This window comes from Fistularia commersonii, chromosome 34, assembly GCF_037954325.1.
Source record: "Fistularia commersonii isolate RoL2024-O1a breed Wild chromosome 34, RoL_Fcom_v1.0, whole genome shotgun sequence".
Taxonomy (NCBI): Eukaryota; Metazoa; Chordata; class Actinopteri; order Syngnathiformes; family Fistulariidae; genus Fistularia; species Fistularia commersonii.
This window is the reverse complement of record NC_141317.1, coordinates 1,203,461-1,225,442: the sequence shown is the minus strand read 5'-3', so window position 1 is coordinate 1,225,442 and position 21,982 is coordinate 1,203,461. Positions and strand designations below refer to the sequence as shown.

At 38.3% G+C, this 21,982-nt stretch overlaps 2 protein-coding genes across 8 annotated transcripts; one reads left to right on the top strand and one right to left on the bottom strand.

The window, feature by feature from the left end:
- Nucleotides 1-1,086: 1,086 nt before the first annotated feature.
- On the top strand, nucleotides 1,087-4,600 carry tprg1l (tumor protein p63 regulated 1-like). Of its 2 annotated transcripts, none has more exons than XM_086141403.1 (6): nucleotides 1,087-1,473; nucleotides 1,679-1,770; nucleotides 2,658-2,708; nucleotides 2,803-2,928; nucleotides 3,107-3,242; nucleotides 3,650-4,600. In XM_086141403.1, exons 1-6 carry the CDS (start codon nucleotides 1,243-1,245, stop codon nucleotides 3,842-3,844), a joined length of 831 nt encoding a protein of 276 aa, XP_085997529.1. In that variant the 5' UTR covers nucleotides 1,087-1,242; the 3' UTR covers nucleotides 3,845-4,600. The 2 variants fall into 2 exon arrangements, with proteins under 2 accessions (XP_085997529.1, XP_085997527.1); XM_086141401.1 differs by having other exon boundaries at nucleotides 3,107-3,260.
- Nucleotides 4,601-6,221: 1,621 nt separating this feature from the next.
- On the bottom strand, nucleotides 6,222-21,709 carry wrap73 (WD repeat containing, antisense to TP73). Of its 6 annotated transcripts, none has more exons than XM_086141398.1 (13): nucleotides 21,676-21,709; nucleotides 20,639-20,741; nucleotides 20,377-20,529; nucleotides 19,717-19,833; nucleotides 11,499-11,571; nucleotides 10,820-10,923; nucleotides 10,135-10,221; nucleotides 9,438-9,572; nucleotides 7,921-7,998; nucleotides 7,727-7,829; nucleotides 7,499-7,624; nucleotides 7,103-7,294; nucleotides 6,222-6,673 (listed from the first exon to the last, which is right to left on the bottom strand). In XM_086141398.1, exons 2-13 carry the CDS (start codon nucleotides 20,705-20,707, stop codon nucleotides 6,561-6,563), a joined length of 1,350 nt encoding a protein of 449 aa, XP_085997524.1. In that variant the 5' UTR covers nucleotides 20,708-20,741; nucleotides 21,676-21,709; the 3' UTR covers nucleotides 6,222-6,560. The 6 variants fall into 6 exon arrangements, with proteins under 6 accessions (XP_085997524.1, XP_085997522.1, XP_085997521.1 ...); XM_086141396.1 differs by lacking the exon at nucleotides 21,676-21,709 and adding an exon at nucleotides 21,315-21,456; XM_086141395.1 differs by lacking the exon at nucleotides 21,676-21,709 and adding an exon at nucleotides 21,315-21,456 and having other exon boundaries at nucleotides 20,639-20,731.
- Nucleotides 21,710-21,982: the final 273 nt, after the last annotated feature.

The following is a 21,982-nucleotide window of genomic DNA, read 5'->3' as shown; positions in this document are numbered from 1 at the left end:
ATGGTAAAAAGTAAGTGACCACTAAAAGTGCTATGGTGATGCTCATTGTCATACACTCTTGTGTCTGAGTGAAATAATAGAGACGATCAAGTCATATACGAGATTAAACTCTATTTCATATCTGAAAATATAATAATGTGTCGCGTTAAACTGAAATCGAGCAGCATTTTTTGAGGACAGTCTTGAGGCGACCCAGACTGCTTTTCTGCTAGCAGGACTCAGATTTATTGGTTATAGTGTGTCTATTTTATACAAAGAGTGAATAATACATTCATTGATAAATACAAAGCTGCACTTACATAAGAGGTGGTACATGTAAGGAAAGGAGTGTGGAATGGTACCTACGGTGTCTTCAAGACCGGTGTAAGAAAGCACCAATCTTCTTGTCCAGTGCAGGACCTTGGGATGACTTAATGGGGCTGAGAGAATCAATGGGAGTGTGTCTTAGAGAGGAGTGGAAAAGTACTGGGAGAAGTGGGAAAATGACAGGGAAATCTTCAAATACTAGAATGGTAAAAGACATCTTCTCTTCAGAGATTCAAAAAATAACATTACCTGATTGGTGACCACATATTTGCATCTCCTCTGTTGGTCAGACGCCTATACTCACTGCTATGTATGACTGTTTTGAATCTGTATTTAAAAGGAAAAACATAATTGAGAGTCCTTTATCAGCCTCTCAGTGGTTATATTTCAGTCAAATCTTTGCCTGTCCTTAAATTGCAGAGCACTCGTCCCCTCCTGGAAGGTACTAAGAATGCAGATAGGGTTTATCTTATATAGGGTTTATAGGGATATAGGGTTTATCCCTAGTCAAACAGATTCATACTTACATATATACACGTTTACATATCAGATGTATGCTTCTATGGTATGGGAGCAAATGTTTTAGACTTGCCGACCACAATAGGATGGGAGTGTTTCTGAATTAAATAGTTGTGCTCGCTATCAGTTCTTTGAAAAAGAAACATAGACGACGAATATGTAAATTCAGATTTCCAGCCTACAGGTGGAGCATTTGAAAGAAATTGGTTATTTGGCTTCGGTCTGTCAGACCTGGAAAAACAAAGTGTCCCTTTAAGAAGAAAATTGAAGGGGGGGCACGCACACGCACACGCACTACTTCCTCAAAGCCCTCACAATCACAACAGTGGTGCGCTATGGGTGAGTCTGCATCCTCGACAGGACATTATCTCGTCTAGCACCTGTCGCAGAGGCTTTTCCAACAGCGTGTTCCGCAGCATGCTTCAGCTAAACGACACGGTGGACCCGGGGAGTCCGGGCGCCGCGGTCCTCCACCCCGCGGAAGCCGAGGAAGGGGTGGAGGTTGCGTTCACACCGCCGGAGGCCGGGCGAAGGAGCCTCGGACACGGTGCCTCGGTGGCCTGCTGCGCCCCGCTGCAAACACTGACGCCTTTCCATGTGCAGAACCCCACCATGCAAGCCAAAGTCAAGGACTACTTCGTGTTCAGGGTAAGTTGCGCTAGAACGCGTCATGGATTTCGTCTTTAGTTTAAGCAACATACAGACGGCTTTCTTCCGAATAGTCTGCTCCATCCATAAGCTCCGACGATCTTCTACCGGTCATAAGTAAAGGGTTTTAATCACCACCGGTACATCACCGGGGAAGGAGGTGATGCTACCGCTGTCACTCATGTCCGTGTGATGCCGATCCCAGCCAGGTACCATCGAGCAGGCGGTCAGCGACATCCGGACGGTGGCGCTCCCTTCGGAGGATGGAGAGGTGCTGAGCGTCTGGCTGCTGGCCGAGTAAGTGGCTTCATCATCAGTCTGGGGAATCATCGGTGTTTACAGGGAAAATACAAAACGCACCTATACTATCTAATAAGGTGAATGTGTGTGGGGCTGAATTATGTGATCACTAGTGTTGGCCAAGCATATCGTTTCCCAGCGAGCGCATCGTGTCACATGACATCACGACGGCACCGATGTATGGTAACTTCACTCGTCTTTTAAATTTTATTCTTGGCGCCTGAAATCATCATTTTTGCATTATCCAAAATGAATCTGCTTAGAGCATGGATTTCAAAAATCGCTGTGATTTAACTAATCTACTAACAAAGATAAACAGAAAAACATCGAGCGAAATGGTATGATCACTTCGAAATAGTGAGAATATGCAAATCCTATATTTAAATAGTTTGGAAATGTGAACTTTGGAAATTATCCATAACTGCTGAAAGTATTTCTATAACAGAATTATTATAAAGAATGTCAAAGATTTTAGGGTGGACTTTAGTACAAGGATGATGTAATGGTACTTTTCTGTTTGCTTTGATAGATTATTATGATGGTTAAGAGAATTCTGTAATCATTTAAACTGTTTTCAAATTCCTTTCTAAATCATTTATTTGTGCATGTTTTCTATATTTGTCTGAGATACTGACTTTAATCAAAATGAAAGTGTTGTGAGGTGGAGTGTGTAATCTCCGATGAATGGTAATAGATGGACTGAATGTGTAAATACAACAGCAACAAATTCTTAATGTTCCCTCTCCCTTTGCAGTGACTGGACTTTTCTTTTCTCTAGAGCACAGGTTTCAGACATTATTTCAAGAGTTGCTAATTTTAAATTTAGCTTTATTGTGGCCAACGATAACTAAAATACCTTTCCATTTTCTTTGGGATCTATACAGAATTGACCACTGGAATAATGATAAGGAACGACTTGTACTTATTACAGATAGGTAAGTCAAATTATACACACTTGAGAAATTCAAACTTTGTAATTAGTTGTCATTAAATGTGATTTGTTTTTGTTTTTTTGTTTTTTTCGTGCAGGTCCTTACTAGTGTGCAAGTATGACTTCATCAACCTGTTGTGTCAGCAGGTTGTCAGAATCTCTCTGAACGCTGTAGACACCATCTCAGTGGGCGAATTTGAGTTCCCGCCTAAATCCCTGAACAAGTAGGCTCCAAATGTATTCTAACAAAAGAAAAATATCCAGCATGTTAAATAAAAACTAAAATCTTGTCTTGCATAAGGCATCAGAAAGATGTTTGAATCAGTTCCTCTGAAGTAACATTGCTAAAAGGTAAATCAATGCCTACATCTACATGTCGAGAATCGTGTTGTTGTCTTACAGGAGAGAGGGCTTGGGGATCCGAGTCCAGTGGGACAAACGTCCTCGGGCCTCATTCTTCAACCGCTGGAACCCGTGGTCTACAGATATGCCTTATGCAACCTTCACAGAGCACCCGATGGCCCGCGCCGATGAGAAGGTAGCCTCCCTCTGCCAGGTACAATTCCTTGAACTGAATTAAGCTAAGATGTGATAATGTTTCTTAGTGCAGAAATTCAAATGGGAAGGTGACTTTGAAGTACGGTCATTTAGTTTGAAAAAATTTTTTTAAGTGGTATGATTTTTTGTTCTCTACGACTCAAGAAAACATTTTCTTACTATGATGTTCTTTGTGAAATAGGCAGTCGTAATTAGTAGATATGACTACATTCTCTTTCAGCCATTTCAGTATGAACTAAAGACATGTGAAGGATAGTCAATATTCTATACTTGACCGTTCATCCCGATGCAATGATTTGACATGTGAGGATACCGACCTTGCATTGTGACAAACAAATTTTAGAAGGTGGCTTGATTTCAAGATCTCATTCTTTTTACCATTTCAAGTTGGAAAACTTTCGGACCCAGCTGATTCAAGCAGTGAAGAAAGCCCACAAAGAGCACCCTATCCCTGGTCGGGCTAATGGTGTCCTGATCCTGGAGAGACCCCTGCTCATTGAGACCTATCTGGGCATCATGTCCTTCATCAACAACGAGGCTAAGTTGGGCTACTCTATGACCCGTGGCAAAATTGGTTTCTAGATTGTACAGTTTCTGCAAATGCAACAGAGCTCCATCCATATGTTTGTTTTAACACTGCAGTCTGAGGAAAGCTTTAGCTTCACTGCAGTGTATGTATGTATATTGATGTGTCCACGATTCCTTCAGTTGGTCTGAAACATGTGGTCAGTTTTCTGTAGGTAAAGAATATGCAGCACTGCATGGACTGTCTTCTCATTTGTTTTTTAGGGACCGGATTCCGTTCCCTTGGAAAAGCTGCTCCTCCATCGCCACGCTTGTGTGGGCTATGAGGAGTGTTTTGCAATGTGACATAAGTTGGAGTGAGGGGGAGCAATTGAATTCATTTATCACTTCCATACCTTCTGAGCTTATTCCTAATAGACCATCTTAGTCGACCATTGACTGTCAAAACTAATGTGATCTTTGGTTTTGTGTGGACAATTCTGAACAGTAATGGTAAAAGATGTGCAGTTTGTGCAGCAGAAAGGCCTTCCAGATGACATGCTGCAAAACTAGAACATCAAGAGTATCTGTGTGCTGCATTAACATAATTTGAAATGATGGATTGCTTTATTCAGGGTAGATGCATGGAATGGAGTGGTCGTGTCACATGAATATTGAAATAAACATTACTCAGAGGGAAATTCCTCAATGATTTGCACTGCCATTCTGGGAAAAACTCTGCACTCTGCTGTGGAATTAAATCTCTGAATCCACCTTTTCAGCATCACTGACAGTTATACATAAGTAATCATAAATTACAAAGTTGTGACCTAACTATTTTGCGATTTTTGTTTTTCTTCAACTGCTATGTTTGCCAAAACGCATTGCTTTCAATTGGGAGCTGACGTATCAACGATGCAGCTGTATTAGCATGGACTATTACGAGATAATCCAGCGAGTCAAAAGAGATTCAAATGAAAGAAGTTCTCTGTTCTGTAGATAAACTGTCTTGTGTTCCAAGTTTCTGACAAAATTTGCTTGCATTCATATCATGCTTACTTTTTCTGCTATAAACTGAAATCAAAAATAACAGCCTAGATACAGCTGTACATTTCAGTTCTTACTTTATAAAACACATTTCACGTTTCCTGAATCATTTTTAGTTGATTTTTCTTATAAAATATCACTGTGCTACCGAAGGTAACAGGCCATATTTTCATACCAAACAAGGCAATGAACAGTTGGTGTCTCTAATGCCTACTGTATTTCCAGTCTTAACCTGTGCATGAGCTCTGCAGGTGTGTTTGTATGATGGATTTTTTAGTTTTGGATTTGGAAATATAAATTAGGTTTTATTAAGAAACTGTTGATATTGATAAAGTAAAAGGATTAATGCGTCTTTAAAATGCACATTTAATAGCTGACTTAAGTATTTCCTTTAAGGTCTGTAGAAGATACTTCAAACGAAGGCGGACCTCCTGCTGAATATACTTGTAGCACAAAAGCCGCCAGGGAACAATAAATGCAGCAATGGTTTTGTCAGAGCCTCAGCTCTGATGTTTTTAAGAGGTGTATTTACATTGTCTTTATACTGTTAAGGACTGTTGTCACCACAAGATTATATCAAATTTCACCATTGGGACAGTCAAATTGTTTCCAAATCCCTTCAAAGGATCTGCATTCAGCAAAATCATGTTTTGAGGCCAATTAATTGGTGGTCATATATTTTGAATTGCACTGGTATTTCAGTTTGATAACAGCAGGGATACTGAATTGTGCAGTAATTCCAGATTAAAGATGTTGCTACCCCTGTGTCATGACAATACAATTCTTAAAAAATACAATCTGGAAAAATGTGGCATATGCCATAAATCCCCCAGTTTAAATTCAACACTGAAGACAATAGAAGAATGCTCATTCTCAAACTGAGAACATCACACTCAGAAATGTAATTTTCCTGCTGATGGAGTACTTTTTGGCACAGATGAATATTCTAAAAAGTACAGGAACTGTTGCCCTCAAATAAAATTGTTTTAAAATCAATTTATCATTATCTTTCTGTTTTAGGTTGAATAAACTTGAACTCCTATGGCACAAAAGACCAACTATTACACATAGTTACAAACAAGTACACTGTTCTAAGTGAAAGATTAAGAAATGGTAAATGCTTAATAATCTGCACAAATATAGGACTTTCAACACCTTTCAGTTTCAAAGCGCTTCACACTGGATCTTACATTAACCCATTCTCATACACATTCAAAAAACAGAGCAGAGCTGCCATGCAAAGCACTAACCAGACCCTCGAGAGCAAGTAGGGATTCAGCAGAAAAGGCAGAAACTTCAGCAGGCAGATGAGAGGAGCCAGGGCTTGAGGTGCCAATCTCCCAATTGGAGGGGTGCTTACTCCTGTCTGTATCTTTAAATTTTTTTCAAAAAACAACTTTTCAACTTTTAATGTGATATTTATGACAAAGTTTATTCAAACATATTTATTTAATTTCAGGGCATAAAACAAAATACACAGTACCATAAAAGCTATAAAACCTTTTGCTAAGTGCTTGTGCTTTGAAATACATTTTAAAGCACCCCCAAAAGACTCTACAGAGAATATCCAGTCACATTTTCCAATTGTTCAACCTCAAAAAATTGAAGATCCCAATATCCTGCACAAGGGGTATTAAATCCCGTTCATTACCTCTGAGTCAATATGTGAGTGCAGTTCGTAGTGTGGAATTAACCCACCAGTCTTTTGGCCATTACTTTAACGCTCCTTGTTCTTGAGATCTGTGTTTTACTTCTCCTCCTGTTCTGTGTCCATGTAGCATAAACACATTTGGTCCTTCCCAAGCAAGATCAGAGAATCTCCACTGCAGTGCCAGCTTAGTGACTGGACCTGAAAACCACCTGGCAAATGAAAAAGGGAAACTATCATACAAACATAGCATATATAAATGTAAACATAGAAATACATGAAAAATCAAGACCTGCCTAAATCGCAATGTAGGAGAGTAATAGAGGTAAGTAACATTAGATCTGTTGAATCACAAAGCCAAAAGTTAAAGACGGAGAAAGTTAACTAAAAAGATTACTGCAAGGTTCTAAACAAATTGATTTACTAGAATACTTTTAAAAATAATGTGAATGCTTTTCATAACTCAGATGAAATATAGTACAGGTAATATTATTTGCTAGATGTCTTAACTTGGTGTTCACTCAATTACATTTAATTATTTTTATTCTAAAATCTTAAAAAATGTATAGTGACTGGATTTTTTTTTTTCATTCGCGCAAATATTTTGAAAAATCAAGAATCATCACAGTGAAGCCCTTTACCTTCAGTCGGGACGTGGACCGAAACACAGCCTGCAGGAGACCAGAGATAGAGTTTGGAGTTGCCAATGCAGATTGCCAGCCGGGGATGACAGGGGTCCCACTGAAAGCAACGTACAGCCGACGTCTGCTCAAGCACAGCCTCGAGGCTCAGCTTCTGCATGTTCCACACCCATATAACGCTTGCCATGTTATCTATTGTCAGAGAACCATAGACACCAACTCCCTCATCATTCCAACAAAAGTATGTCAACACATAATTTTAATTAAAAACTTAGAAAAGAAAAAGCCACTCGACTATCATTTGAAGTTATAATACTAATAATGAACAAGGTACATTATTAACAACATAATATCTTCTTAAGTTGGACTTGAAAAGAAAGCAACATGAAGTCTCACCATTTTTAGTTGCTAGGTAGCGACTGTCTGAGCTGAAAGCAAGAGTTGAGATACCAATCTTGGGGTTGGCACGGTCTGGCTCTGGTTTGACCACAGGCATTGAGGCAGGTAGTGTGCAGATTTCATCTGGACAAGGGGTTAAAAAAAATGCTGATTAGCCTAATTTTTGACAATTTCTTTTAAAAGATATAGTTGTTCAGCTTTTAATCCAGGCAAAAGCAGACAAACATTTGCTTTGGGTGTTCATGAGGGAGCTGCCAATCGTAATGTTGTGAAGAGACAGCTCTTCACTGCCAACAGCTGGCCTTTTCTCCACCTCCTTATACACAACCTATAGAAAAAATAATTAACAGTTGTATGAAGAGCAAATTGAACTTCAACGTCTTGCAGGATTAACATAATGACTGTAAAAAAAAACTCACAACTTTTGTGTTGTTAATTGTTGCTGGGTGCTCAAATTGTGTTATTTTCTTCCACGTGACATGATTCAGGATGCGTACCTAGTATGAGGGTGTGAAAGGCCATTATCTTATTTATTGGAAATTAAACACAGAAAATTGTAAGTCTACACATTAATGTCCAAGATAATGAGTAAATACTATTATTATTTATTTGTAGAAATTAGGTTACTGAGGGTAGAGAAAAGCATGACTGAAAAATATCCTCAGATATCAAACAGGCTTCAATATTAGAAAAGCTTAAGTCATAGCAGCTTAGGGCAATTCTTTTATTTTGTAAACAGGCAAGAATAAGAAACCCTGAGCATCTGCTACCTAAATAGTTTGACTTTATGAGCTGTTTGTCACCCCTTTTTATGTAGTCATTAGGTTCTATACATACTAACTGTGCCCCAAAGTCCTTGTTATCTTACAGTGTCACATTTTAGCAGGGTATATTTTCACACTGACAGTATCTGTTGAAATTAGTGCAGCGCTGGTGTTTTGTAGTCCCAGATCACTTTAGAAGTAGCAGGACCTGCAATTAAACATACACCAGGTACATAATGCAAAGTACATAATGCACTTGCTGTCTCTTTGTCCATCCATGCATGTTAGACTTAGCAGAGATGAGCATCCAATGATGAAATTAGGCAAATTCACTTAGGTTTCATATTGCCTAGGATGCCAGCTAACAATGCTAATTATTACCTGTCAGCCACATTGGTTCTTAACTTTGCTTAATTTGCTGACCATGCAGCTGCATCAGAGGATAGGGTAGAAAGATCTCCGCTATCCGTCTGTTGCCAGAGAGCCAGTTAGCATGGTTGTTGGGAATTCATTATGATCCTTGTCTCATGCATCGTTCTATCATCTCCTTGGTTAATTTCTTGGGGTAAATAGCCACTTTTCATTGTCATTAAGGTCTTAATATTTTAGAAAAATGCACACAACGAAACAGTTGTTGCAGTGGTAAATGAACAGGAAGGGACAGTATCTGTGAGCCAACTACTGTGTTAAATGTGACAGAAACAGTATACCTGATTGATTGCCGGTATAATGCATCTGCATGGGTACAGATTACGTCAATAATGAGCAGAAGCGTTATTAGTATCAAAGTGTACAATGTTTATCTGCCTGCCAGAAATATAGATGGATGCCATTTGCTGCAACATTTAGTGTCCCTGTCATCCTATTGGACATTTAAGGGTGACCTGGATTCATCCCTGTGGCCTTTACTCTTAGTTGTTGAATTTTAAAAGGATACCAACAGCATAAGCTAAGACTACATATAGTGTAGTACCATACAGTATTTTTCCCTGATTAGAGAAAGATGAAAATATATATTTTTCTACTTTCGAAGGTAAGTATAGTGTTGATCATTCAAATACACGTTACTGAAATATTCAGAGGTAATTACTACCAATAAGTTCCTCGTGTTGTCAAGTTCTGATGTACTACGGTACGTCATCAGTCACAATTTCAAGATATTTGGTTCATACTTTTTCATCATAACTGCCTATAGCCAGGAATTGACTGCTGGGGCTCCAGGTCACAGACTTGACACCCAATGACCACTCATAGGCACTATAAGTAGACAGCCAGCGGCCATCCAAAGAATATAGCAACACCTTATACTGCAAAGAGAGGGCACATCCACATGTACACCACAGGCAGAAAAACAAACAGACAAATAACAAAACATTATTATGCATCTGCACCCCTTGTGCTCACTTTCACAATGGAAAATAAGACACTGAGTTTGAACAGCAATTACAATAAATACCCCCTTATATCAGTGGCTTGGCCTAATTCCAATTACGGTAATAACGGGCGTAACTACTTTGATGCGGGGTCAACTCCGTCTGTATATGGGAAAAATGACTAACTGGCGGATCCAGAGCAACATTGGAAAGATTTTTGTCAGGATATATAACATAGCAAATAAATTATTATATCTACACAAGGACATAATTGCAGTTTCAACTGTAAATTTTTGTAGGGATTTCAGGTCTTAATGGTTATACTTAAACAAAGACACTGTTCCTGTACTTTAACTTATGGTACTTGTAGTGATGTAGTCTAAAGTCTGATGTTCAGTTACAGGTGGGAACAGCTAGGTGGTACAAACGGAGAGTGTTAAATGTCCATGGTGTATTTTATTAGCAGAATGTTGAATCTTTCAGGTTAGAAACTCACCTCCAGACAGCTGTCCCAAACAGCAAGCACACAGCCATTGGGCGACCACTCCAATCCTGTGAGGTCCTGTGTCTCAGTTTCAAAATGCTATGAAGCAGTAAAATAAATTCAATACACAGTAAATGGTTGATATTCTCCCAACCAGGAATTTGAAGACAAATCATTTTGACAGCTTTTATCTCTTTAAGACCTGGCATCCACAAGCGAGGACATCACGATTTCTGAGTTAGCTATTGTGTTCTATGAAAATTCACACAGTGTCCCCATATGTCAACATTATTTTCTCAAAAAGCACATTGTACCAAAATATGACGCTCAGTTTTTTCTACAAACCAATAAGCCCAAATTGAAAAGGCAATTGAAAATGTTTATCAAGCAAGGGCTTGGGTCTTAAGGGGTTAAGAATAAACAAAGAGAAGAGAAAAGCAAAATAATTATTCTGCCAATGTAGTGTCAATGCAGCTATAATTTTTTTTTTTTTACTGAAAAGAATGTACTTTTGGTCTCAGTAAATGGCAAAGATTGCAGTAATAAAAACAGACAGCAATTTGCATGATAAAAATACGAATTACATTAGAATTTTTTTTTCTAATGGAGGGGTCTAGTGTTTAATTGCATAACCTGGATGGAAATTCCCTCTGATAATAGTCATGAAAGTAAAGCTATACTCTTATGTCTTCCTTACCCTGAGTAAGTGCCAGTCATCACACACAAATATACTGACATAGTCTTTGCAGTCCCGACGTTCAGCCAAGGCCATATAGCGGCCATCCCTGCTGAAGTCTATACCTGTATGTGAGCAGAAAAAAAAAACAGAAAAAAGTAACCACTGCAATAACCAATTGTAACGTAATATAGCGAGTACAATTGAGATGATAACATTGTAGTTAAATTATCATTAAAGCCTAAAAAATTAAACATCAAGATGATTCATTATTGTCTCAGTTATGAGAATGTATTAATTTGGGAGATGGGATACACATCATTTAACCAAGTACCTGTTATATATCTTATAAGATTAAATTGTGAAGAGGTTCATCTGAGCATTGGAACAACCACGGCTATATCTTTGGGTCAAGGCCAAAGATTTAGAGGTTACTAAAAGTCCTCAAAAAATGGAGTCACAGACAAGTGATGAGTAACTTAGATACGTTTCTCCAAGTCGCTGACAGGATTGTTTTGAAGAGCATGTCCCATTTACTGAAAGAGGGCACAGCTGTCAGCAAAGAGCACCATAGTTTTACTTCTGTGCTTATGGACCCACCACAGGATAAAGAATGCCATGGGCATTAAAACTGTCCTTTAGTAATTTTGGCAATACAAATAAGCCACTACAAATGTAAAAACATTGGTCTCATACTGACCTTTCTGACATGCTTTGGGATACTTGATGTATGACACAGCTTTAGTACATAGGGACCAAACAGTTATCCTCAGCTGCCAAGATAAAAGCAGAATCAAACACACAGACACACACACACGGACACACATGAAACAGTCATTTATCAATAAGGGAAAACATGTGAAAAGGACACTCTTTGTGTCTTTGCCTAAAAATAATGATTTTTTTTTCAATAGTGATAAAGATTTTTAATATTTTTCAACATATTGAGCTAAATTATCTTTGTAACTCAGATACGTTATATTTTAAAAAATGTTTTAATGGGTACTTAAAATACAGAAAGCCTGATATTTAGTAAAGAAACATTACAAAGATTATGTACTACGCTTAATATGGCTTAAATTGTATCAACTGTTCGGAGACTTTGTTTGGCCCACCTGCCATTAAACACAATAATGATTGTATGTTTAGAGGCAGAAGCATGAACCTCTTTATCAATTGGGATATCATCCAATCATTTTGCTTTGGAACAAATTGAGAACAACTGCAAGACATTTGAAAACTTAAACTCAACTTTTTAGTGACTTCATCTTAACCTTCTTTCCTTTGTAATAACATATTGTCTCTTAAATTTATAATAATTTACTTCTGGACCCTGGGTCTTAGACAAATGAAATTTCAGTCCTCTGAGTAAAACATATTGCAATATTGACAATAAAAACTTTGTCTGAGGACCATGATGACAGACAATTTTAATTATTACTTCAAAACTGTTACAAAAAAAAAAACCGAAAGATAAGAGTAGTTTTGTAGATGATTTCTGCAGTTTCCACACAAGTCAAATACCTTAAAGAGTATTTTTCTACAAGGATGAACATTATGGATTGTTGCTTAGGCATGTTTCACATAGTACTTCTTCTATTGACAGTCTTACAAATGGAATAATGATTTGGGAGGATAGGAAGCAAAAAGTGAAAGCAGTCCAGCTGACACATTGTTATTAAATGTGATGCTATGATGTTGAGTGGCCACAGGTCATTTCCATAAATACAGGGGTCCAGACAGAGCCAAAGCTACACCCTCTAGTCTAAACAAAATGCATCAGCAGAGCTCTGAAATATGTATTCATTCACAGAATGAGTAACATTTGAGTTTTGCTACATTCGAGGTACACTTCTGTGTTGAAGTGTTGAAAATGCTTTTCTTGATTAAGTTACTGGAAAATTACCCCATTAAAAAGATGGCAGAGACTTGTCAACAAAGATTATACAATAGTTGGAGTAATTCTTTTCTAACCAATTAGATTCAATGATATTTATTCTCCAGTGAAGCAGTTTTATAAAGGATATCTGCAAAGCGCATTTCCAAAAAGAACCTCAACATCTTCAACTCTGCTACCTCCAGCTCTACTTCCTGTCTTTTCCACATTGTCACTGTCTCATATTCTCAAGTTATAATACAATATCTGAAAATCATTACGTGATCTTAGTCTTGACTTTGGATGTTTATGACTGGTAAATAAGAAGTTAATTCCAGCAGGACATATAATACACCAAAGAACAACTTAAGTATACAAAGCAGAGAAAGTGATTACAGACAGACTGACAAAGTCCAAACAACTTGTTAATTTCCTAAAATTAAAAGTCACCAAGTGATACCTCACAAGCCGATACTTAGTTTTGGAGTCATCTGCCAACCCAAGTAATTTCAGCAAATTGAAGCCTTTATACCAAAGTACAAACAAATAGGGTCAAAAAACTAAAACAACAAATATTAAACCACCACCACATAAGGTAACTAAAAAATTTTAGTGCACTATTGCTAGAGAACAGATATATTTCAGATAAAAAATTAACACACTAGTTTTGATGATAAAAATACAAGCTCACTATTATGATTTCAATCTTTAATAAAATGCAATTAAAATAATGAAAAAAATCAAACAACCTTTCATTAGTGTTCACTCAGATATTTGGATTGGGCCACTGTCTGCCACCCAACCGGTCTAAAATGACCACCCTTCTAGTATTTGGACCAGCCATCCAGCTGTGCAGACTCTGTAATAACACACCTCGCCACACACTTCCTGGGCATCCCCTTAGACATGGTGCCATGGCAGCCAATATCAACATTGCTCAAACACAAACACTTCTTAGATGGCTTCAACCCACCACATACAGGATGCAAGGAGATCGAGACCCCACAAACAGTGTAACTTTAAACTGGGTGGAGAAAGAGTAACATGAGCAAAATAGGTGGGAAATACTTATCTAGGTGGGGTGGCATGCAATAAGATCCTCAGTTGGTAAAGTCACACTTGATGACGTAACCTCACCAAAGGTGAAGAGATGGGGTGAGGAACTAGAGGATGGTGTGAAAAGGCAAAACTCCATTATAACAGCTGTTGTTTATCCATCAGAGATTTAAGGTTTGTGTCCAAGCAAACATGCAAAATTGTAGCTACAGATTGGTACTGGCTGTGATTAATGGTAAATCTTGAATTCATTTAGTGTTACTTACATAAATAAAGACTCATAGATGATCCATGGCAGTGTTTTAAGATCCTTTTTAAAATTTACTTTTTAATTTCAGATATGAGATTATTGGGAGTTTTTTCTATTAACGGAAGTGAGAGAATGGGGTTACAAAGAATTAGGTCAAAAACTAATAACGGTAATGTGCTACTCTGACACTGAACCTTTAACTGGTACTTAATAAACAGTCATATGTATGACAAAATAATGTCATCAAGACACTGGCAAGGAAGACAATTGTAGGCTGTCTTTAATAGGAGATACTTTGGTGTCAGTTGGCAAGGTTTCACAACAATAAAGCCTCTGAATTAAAAGAAATTCCCATGAGGACATACCATGGACAACATGATGAATTAGATAAGCAGCCCACCAGTTACTGACAGCAACATGGAATAAAAGATATCCATCAGCCATTCTTGCCGCGCCAAAGTGATTGCCAGGGAATAGGCAAGTGTATGTGATGCCATATAGGCCTATCCGTCAACAGGGGATTAGGCTGTAGGCATTCCACATAGAAAGCCATCTCAAACCAATATAGCTCATTTCTCCAGTTACAGCTTCATCATACTACCAAAGAACTAGAGCCTCCTGCAGCCCATGCAGAGGTATGGGTTAACTATTGTCCAAACCTTCAGTATAACAGCTGCCTATGTTTGTGGTTTAGTCCAGTAGCATTAATGGCAATGACATTAAATGCTAAGGAACTCTACTAGTGCTGGTAAGGCATGATATTGCTAATCTGAACTATATAACATAAAAACCATTACAAAAGTCAAGAGAAATTATGTCCCGGGCAAGAGTTTTTCCACTTTCTAATTATCACCCCACAACTGATGAATCTGAAATTCCACGGATGTCTGGAAGGCATATTTTAGCTCCAAAAATTAAAAAAAAAAAATCAGTTGGAACTGAAATGTGCATTTTTAACAGCACATCAGCTATGCATAATTCCATTAAAGTCGCAATATAGCATTAACAAATTTCTAAATACTGTTTTTTTACTAGTGGTACTAAGAACTTCTTTGAGGCTTTAAACACAGAAAAGGGTAAAATAGATGGGCCTGCCAGGAACTCAAAAAATATTAGAGAAGGCACCTGAGAAATGAGATAAGGAAATCTGAAATTATCAAAAATAGTAATTATCACATGTCTTGGTTTAATTGCCAAGTGTTTTATGGATTACGAAATTAAATCAAGGCTGGGTAGAATAATACTGCTTTGTATTCTAATCAGACCCCTCACAGAATCATCTATTAGCACAACACCTATATCCAATTTCTTCATTAAATGATCTCATCTTTGTTATATACCTACTAATCAGAATATTCTGATTATTGAGCTTGAAAAGAAAATATTCAGCAACAAATTAACAAATACAGCCAGACACTCATATGGACACAGCCAGCTAAGCAGATTTACTGACAAATAGACAGACAGACAAACACACACACAGAGGCACGATTCACACCCCAGGCAGCTGTTCTTAAACAAGTTATTATAGCAGGCTGTTTATGAGTGGGGCTGAAATTCAGTCCTGACACGAACACCCGTCTGGCACAGCCTTAATGAAATCTTGGTTTGGGGTGAAGGTAAGTTCAGTGGGCCCTGGCAAGGCAGTTGGTAGGCAGGCAGCGCCCAATTTTGTCTCTGCTTTTACATACTTGAAAAAAATCTGAGTAATTTAACCCCTTTTTTAAGATGGTGATACAACCTAGAGACAATACATGCTGGTGAGAGGATATTGTGCCAGGAATCACATTAAAACACTGTCATTCATCTCATAAAAACAATAATATGCATTTCACTATAGACCTGCCAAGGAAACAGTGATTTAAAAAACACCAGGCCAGAGGTTTCCATTTAGAATGATAGAATGTAAACAATATTCCAAGTCCAAATGTTAGACTTTCATTAATGTAAAATAAACTTTATCCATCATTAATTTTTCAAGCATGGCACTATGGCATGGCTACTTGTCTCAGGACAACTAATTCTCCTGGAGTTCAAACTAAACAGTCTGCAGTCATCCATTGCTGAACTTGCCAATGGCCAGCATAATTGTAAAAATGTTACATCAATCTTTGCTGAAACAGAGTTGAAAGAGTAACTTAAGATGATATAAATTGATATATGATGATATATATTATGTTCCATATAGAAAATTGGAGTATTTCACAAGATTCAGTGGAACTCTTTGCTCCGCATAGTGTCAACATGAACAACTAACAAAAACACTGTACAAAAAAACAGCATTCTGAGGTGAACAGCCTAATATGGTTTAAAATTGAACTCAAATATAGAGCAAATCAATTAGAAATGGAAAAAAATGCTAGGTTTTGCAGTCAAAATCAGCCATAAAAATAATTGGAGCTCAAGCTGAGACCACTTGAAATAGTGTAGGATTCAATGAAAGGTACTTGAATGGAAGTGCATAGTGAGTGTTGAGTAGTGAAGTAAGGAAAAACCACATATTCAAATAATGATCGATAAATTAAAAAAGCATGACAACAGCGTTTAAGAAACGGGTGTGAACTCAAAATAAAACAGCATCCCCTTTGAATACTGCTATAGGACTTCAATTTAACTATTATATTTTGTTGAGGCTACTCACCAAGGATAAGTCAAGGGGGGAAAACAAATGTTTTCTTGTTTAGCAGAAGGGATATTAGCCCACTTCCACCTAACAGTAAGCATCTATCTCTGCCACTGATTGCAAAACTATTTTGGACTGTCCAGGTTCTCCATCATCTTCTTCTTTTTTCCTTTCGGCTTTTCCCTTGAGGGGTCGCCACAGCAAATCAACCTTCTCCGTCTAACCCTATTCTCTGTATCCTCATCTCACACAACAACTAACTTCATATCCTCTCTCACTACATCCATAAATCTTGTCTTTGGTCTTCCTCTCGGCCTCCTGTCTGGCAGCTCCAATTCTAACATCCTTCTACCCGTATAGTCACTATTCCTCCTCTGCACATGACAAAACAATCTCAGTCTGGCTTCTCAATCATCACTTTAGTTGACTGACATGCTGTGCTATGTAACAAAGCAATGAATTGCAACATCAAATTAATTTTGATTAACATCAAACTCTTGCAGTGTCCTCAGATATTCTACAACTCTAGCATGTGATGTTCTTTTTATGACTGCAATGAAGTCACTGTTGAACACCATCTCCCTTTTGAGAAGGATCCTATTTTACATCCTTTTTTTCTTGGAAGATCCAGACAGACACAAAGCAGACAAGCCACAGACGCTTGCACTCCCTAACCCTTTTTGAGACCAGACATAGTTGTGTGCCAGGCCATGACACCTGTCAAATGAATCCAGGAGTCAGGTTCAGCATGACAGATGAGGCTTACCATGGTGCCCCTGTCATATTCCACATAGCACATGAGTATTGGGTAAATCTCCTCAACCCTTCAAAAATGGATCAAATCTAGAAAACGAGATATGGGAGGCAACGGTTTGAACCATACTTCAACAAAGTTGGTTTGCTTGTTTGTGGCATGTCTGGTCATCTGCCAATCGGTCATAAACAATTTTGTTACAAACTGTCAATTGTTGGATAATGGGCAACAGAGGCAAAAATCATATGAATCATATTTTTGAACACATAAGTATAAAAATAAATCCTAATTTTAACATTAATGTGTGTGTGTGTGTGTGTGTGTGTGTGTGTGCGCAGTAATATATTCTGAGCAAAAATTGCCAATGTCTGATAAATACATGAGAAACTATCTTGGCCTGTTAGGAAAAGGGATTGACAGAAGACAAGAAATGGCAGACAAAAACCTCTTAGCCTTTCGCCAAGTCACTGGCAGGGCTATAAGCTCTAAAACTACTTCAGATATTTGGGGGAATAAATAAAAAAAACAGGTCTGTCCCTCGATAAAACATAATTGTTTTGATTAACTTGGTTGTCATGAGATTTTACATGAAATATACAAGAATTTTGTTATGTGAGAATAGGTAATAAAATGGTTAGCAAGAGAGCAAGTAACTGACTAAACTAAGTCAGTAAGCCCATGTCAGTAAGTAAGTTTCTGAAAGTCTTATTATTAAGATAAGCTTTATTGATCCCCATAGCGGAAATTCCTTGAACGGGAATTCTCTACAAAGTTCCAGGCTAAAAACAATTGGAACATTTTCTCTAAGTCATTATAGGTGGAAATTACCAAACCAGAGTGGTATAGCCTACAATAATATCAGAGCAGAGCTGTTTATGTTAGATGCTTTGGAGAGAAGGTCAGAGAAGCCAGACTGAGATGGTTTGGTCATGTACAGAGGAGGGATAATATATATTGGTAGACGAACCCTGGAATTGGAGCTGCCAGGCAGGAGGTCTAGAGGAAGACCATAGAGAAGATGTATGGACAGAGCAAGAGAGGATATGAAATTAGTTGGTGTGAGAGAGGAGGATACCGAGAACAGGGTTGGATGGAGAAGGTCAATTCACTGCGGCGACCCCTGAAGGGAAAAGCCAAAAGGAAAAGAAGAACTGTTTGAAAACAAACAAGCGAATAAATAAATAAATGCATACATACAACTCAGTTTATATCCTGTGTATCTATTGGGGGAAAATTAGATGCTTATCAAAATCGCAAAAAAAAAAATTAAATGATGTATTAAAATTGGTAAAATATTATAACATTCTTATTCAACCATTTAATTCAAGACATGTTTAATCAACCACTGACATCAGTCTCATCAGGTAATTGTTACCTTAGCAATAGCAAATTATGTCAGTTATGAGAAATTTCCATGGTCTTATCCTTGGGAGCCCAGTGTGAATATTTAGCACAATCAGTAGCACAATGTCTCAGATAAAACAAGTGGCTGACACCATCATTTCCCAGAGCAAACCTTTCTTGGATTCAGACTAAGTTTGCTTCAATTTTAAATTCAAGTTACATTTTCTATTCCACGGTGCTTTGTTTGCTTTTGTTAAATATAACATTATTAAGTAATTTCTGACTACGCTAATAGTTTCATAATCCCTGCTATTATTCATTGAGGTGACTATACAAGAAACATGAAAGCTTGATATTAGCTAACAGTTCACAGAACAGATATGTAAAAGATAAAAAAGATAGCACATAGGACACATGGAGAATGATAAGAGGAGAGAAGGGTACTGTTATCTAACTATTATCAATCTTTATACAATGGATCAGTATTTTGCTTAATGAAAATGAAACTTGATAGATCAAAACTGTAAAATTCAGTTACTTTAATACCCTACACTGTAATGAAAAAAGAATAGTATAAATAGGACTGTATGTTGAAAGATAAAAAGACTTGCACACTGAGACGCTGTACCTCACATCTGAGCTCTGAAAATAGTATCTTCATGGGTTACAACAAGTTAAGTGGAGTGCATCCCAAACAAATTGTCAGTGAGGAAAAGAATTCCTAACCGATACCAGAAGGCCACATACACATTGCACCCATGTTCTAGGGGTACTTGAGACCAGTGTATGACAGGATGCTAACAGGACGGGAGCTATGAAATCAGGCTGAATACATGCAGCGGGGGGGGGGGGGGGAAGAGAGTAGGGACTTTCAAGGAAGGCTCTGGTGTCTGGCTATTTTCAGGTCCCCATTCCTCGTGGGCCAGCAACAGTTGAAATCAGACAAGCATATGCATAAACACACTTGTGTGCAAAAGAATGTATGCCCACATGCACGCACCGACTTGACACTTACATGGAAGTCAGCAGTGTTGAGAATGTGACGTCCATCTGGACTCCAGCGTGACGAGACCAATCCTATTGAGCCCTCATCAATCTTGCAGTGCCAGTCCGGCTGTTCAAGAGACCACACCTGAAGAGAAAGAGAACACAGAGAGTGACAGAAGGATATCTGACAGCCATCATTGATGACATTCCTCACAAACATCCAGAATCTTCCTCATCCTGACTTCAAAAAGTAGGACCCACAACAGAGACAATGAAAGACTGGCGATGGATACCCCTTCAGAGGTAAGCTATGTTATAATGCATGTAAATTGACATCAGAATTGTAGTAAGCAGTTGGTCACTGAACTACATTTTTGGGGACAAACGAACAATGACAAGCTCTAGTTTTCGACAGCATGCATGTTTAAAATTGGTCAACGGACATAAAACGAAAAGGGCCAGGATCATATATAAATGTGGAGAATACTTCAAAAGTTACTATATGCCTTTGTGATCCAGAAATAAAACTTGCAAATGCATCATATTGTAATAAGCAGATTATACATCGTAATTGAAGGAGCATTCTTTTAGACACCACTATGACAAATTTCTAAGTAGGCCTAGACCAAGTCTGTCCGCGGCATGCTGAGTCACATTGTCAAACAACTTCCCTCTCCTCATAACATACCTGTACCAGTCCTCTCTTGTACATGGCACAGAGGATGAACTGAGAGTCCGACGACCATTCCATTTGAGATACCTGGTCCAAACATGTGTAAAGCTGCCGAATTTGCAGGTTGCTCACATCCCGTACCACCAACCTGTACTGCAGACAGGAAGCCTGGAAATTCAATCAAAGCTCAATTATATCTTTTGAAAGGTCAGCATCTACTCAATAATAAAACTTGGTCTAAGAGGCTATATATTTGTGGGGACTTTTCATCACTTACTAAATAGTTCCCATCTGGGGAAACTTTGCAAAGTTGGTTGGACTGCTTGATGGCCTCAGAAAAATTCATTTCACAGTCTCTCCTTCACTTTCCCTGGGAAAAGCTTGTTTTTGAATGATGAAGATGAATAAAAGTATTTTGTAAAGTTTCTTCAGACATTTAAGTGCATCATGATGGGCAAAATTCCGGCTCCTGCAGTACCCACATATTAACACATGATGGCGACATGAATCCAATGAACAAATCAGCTTCTCTCTGGCGCTCTCTCACTCTTATACACACACACACACACACACACACACACACACATACACATTCACACACAACATGATATTTGCCAAATCTAGAAGTCGAGATATTGGTAAAGCGCATTAGTCGGAAACGGTCAGTTTTCCCTCCAAAGAACGGCAGCTCAGGGGATTCGGCAAGTGAAGTATGTGGCAAGTAGGGCCGTCATGAAATAATACATAAAACTAACTTTAAAATAAAGTCACTCAAGCAAATAGGCTTATTCAAGATTTGGGCGCCTTTGACTCCTTATATGTTCAACTCATCCGGCTGATAAATGACACGAAGCCGAAGTCGCATTGTGCGAACGGTCAGGTGTCACAGGACTCATTCAACGTTAGCATCATGCTAAAAGCAACTAAACGTGTGATTAGCTCTCTTTCAGTACCCTGAAGAGCAGTAGAACAACTCCGGTGAACGGTTGATGGAGGTAGAAAGTCCAGGTGGTTGTTTAGAAAGCCTTTTCTGTCATGTCTGTCCTTGAAACGCGGGCTGTTGCTCAGAACTGCTCGTTTGTTTGTGTGAGCGGATAATGCTAGTGACGCGGGGTCCAATCAGCATCTGTCCTCAGCCTTTTGGCTTCTGGGAAATGTAGTTTTTGCTTCGCGTGTTTTATACATTATAGTCTGTGGATGTGTTTAAATCAAAATCATGTCAAGAGGCATACATCAATGCGCTGCTGGTTCTACTTTTTTTAAATTAGCGTAGATATGTGTAAATTGGCATTTTCCAAATGATAATTGCCTTACAGTTAAGTCAGAGCTGTTGAAATCCTCACCATCCCTCCGTTGGAGAAGGTTTTCCCGCTTCTGTGCGCCCAAATCGCGCTACCGCCTCCCTGCTTCCCCAGCAAAAAACGCCTCTTTTGATTCCTTCAGCAAAGCTCACACTTGCCCGGGCAGCATGCAAATCACCTTCCCTCCCGTTTCCTCACACTTTATTTCATTTCTCCGAAAAGTCAATCATCTCCAACAGGCGCCGTTATCAACGTCTAAACTTGATCGATTTTTTCATTTTTCTGTAGCTGCTGTGTTTTATGGAGGGTCACTTTCTTGG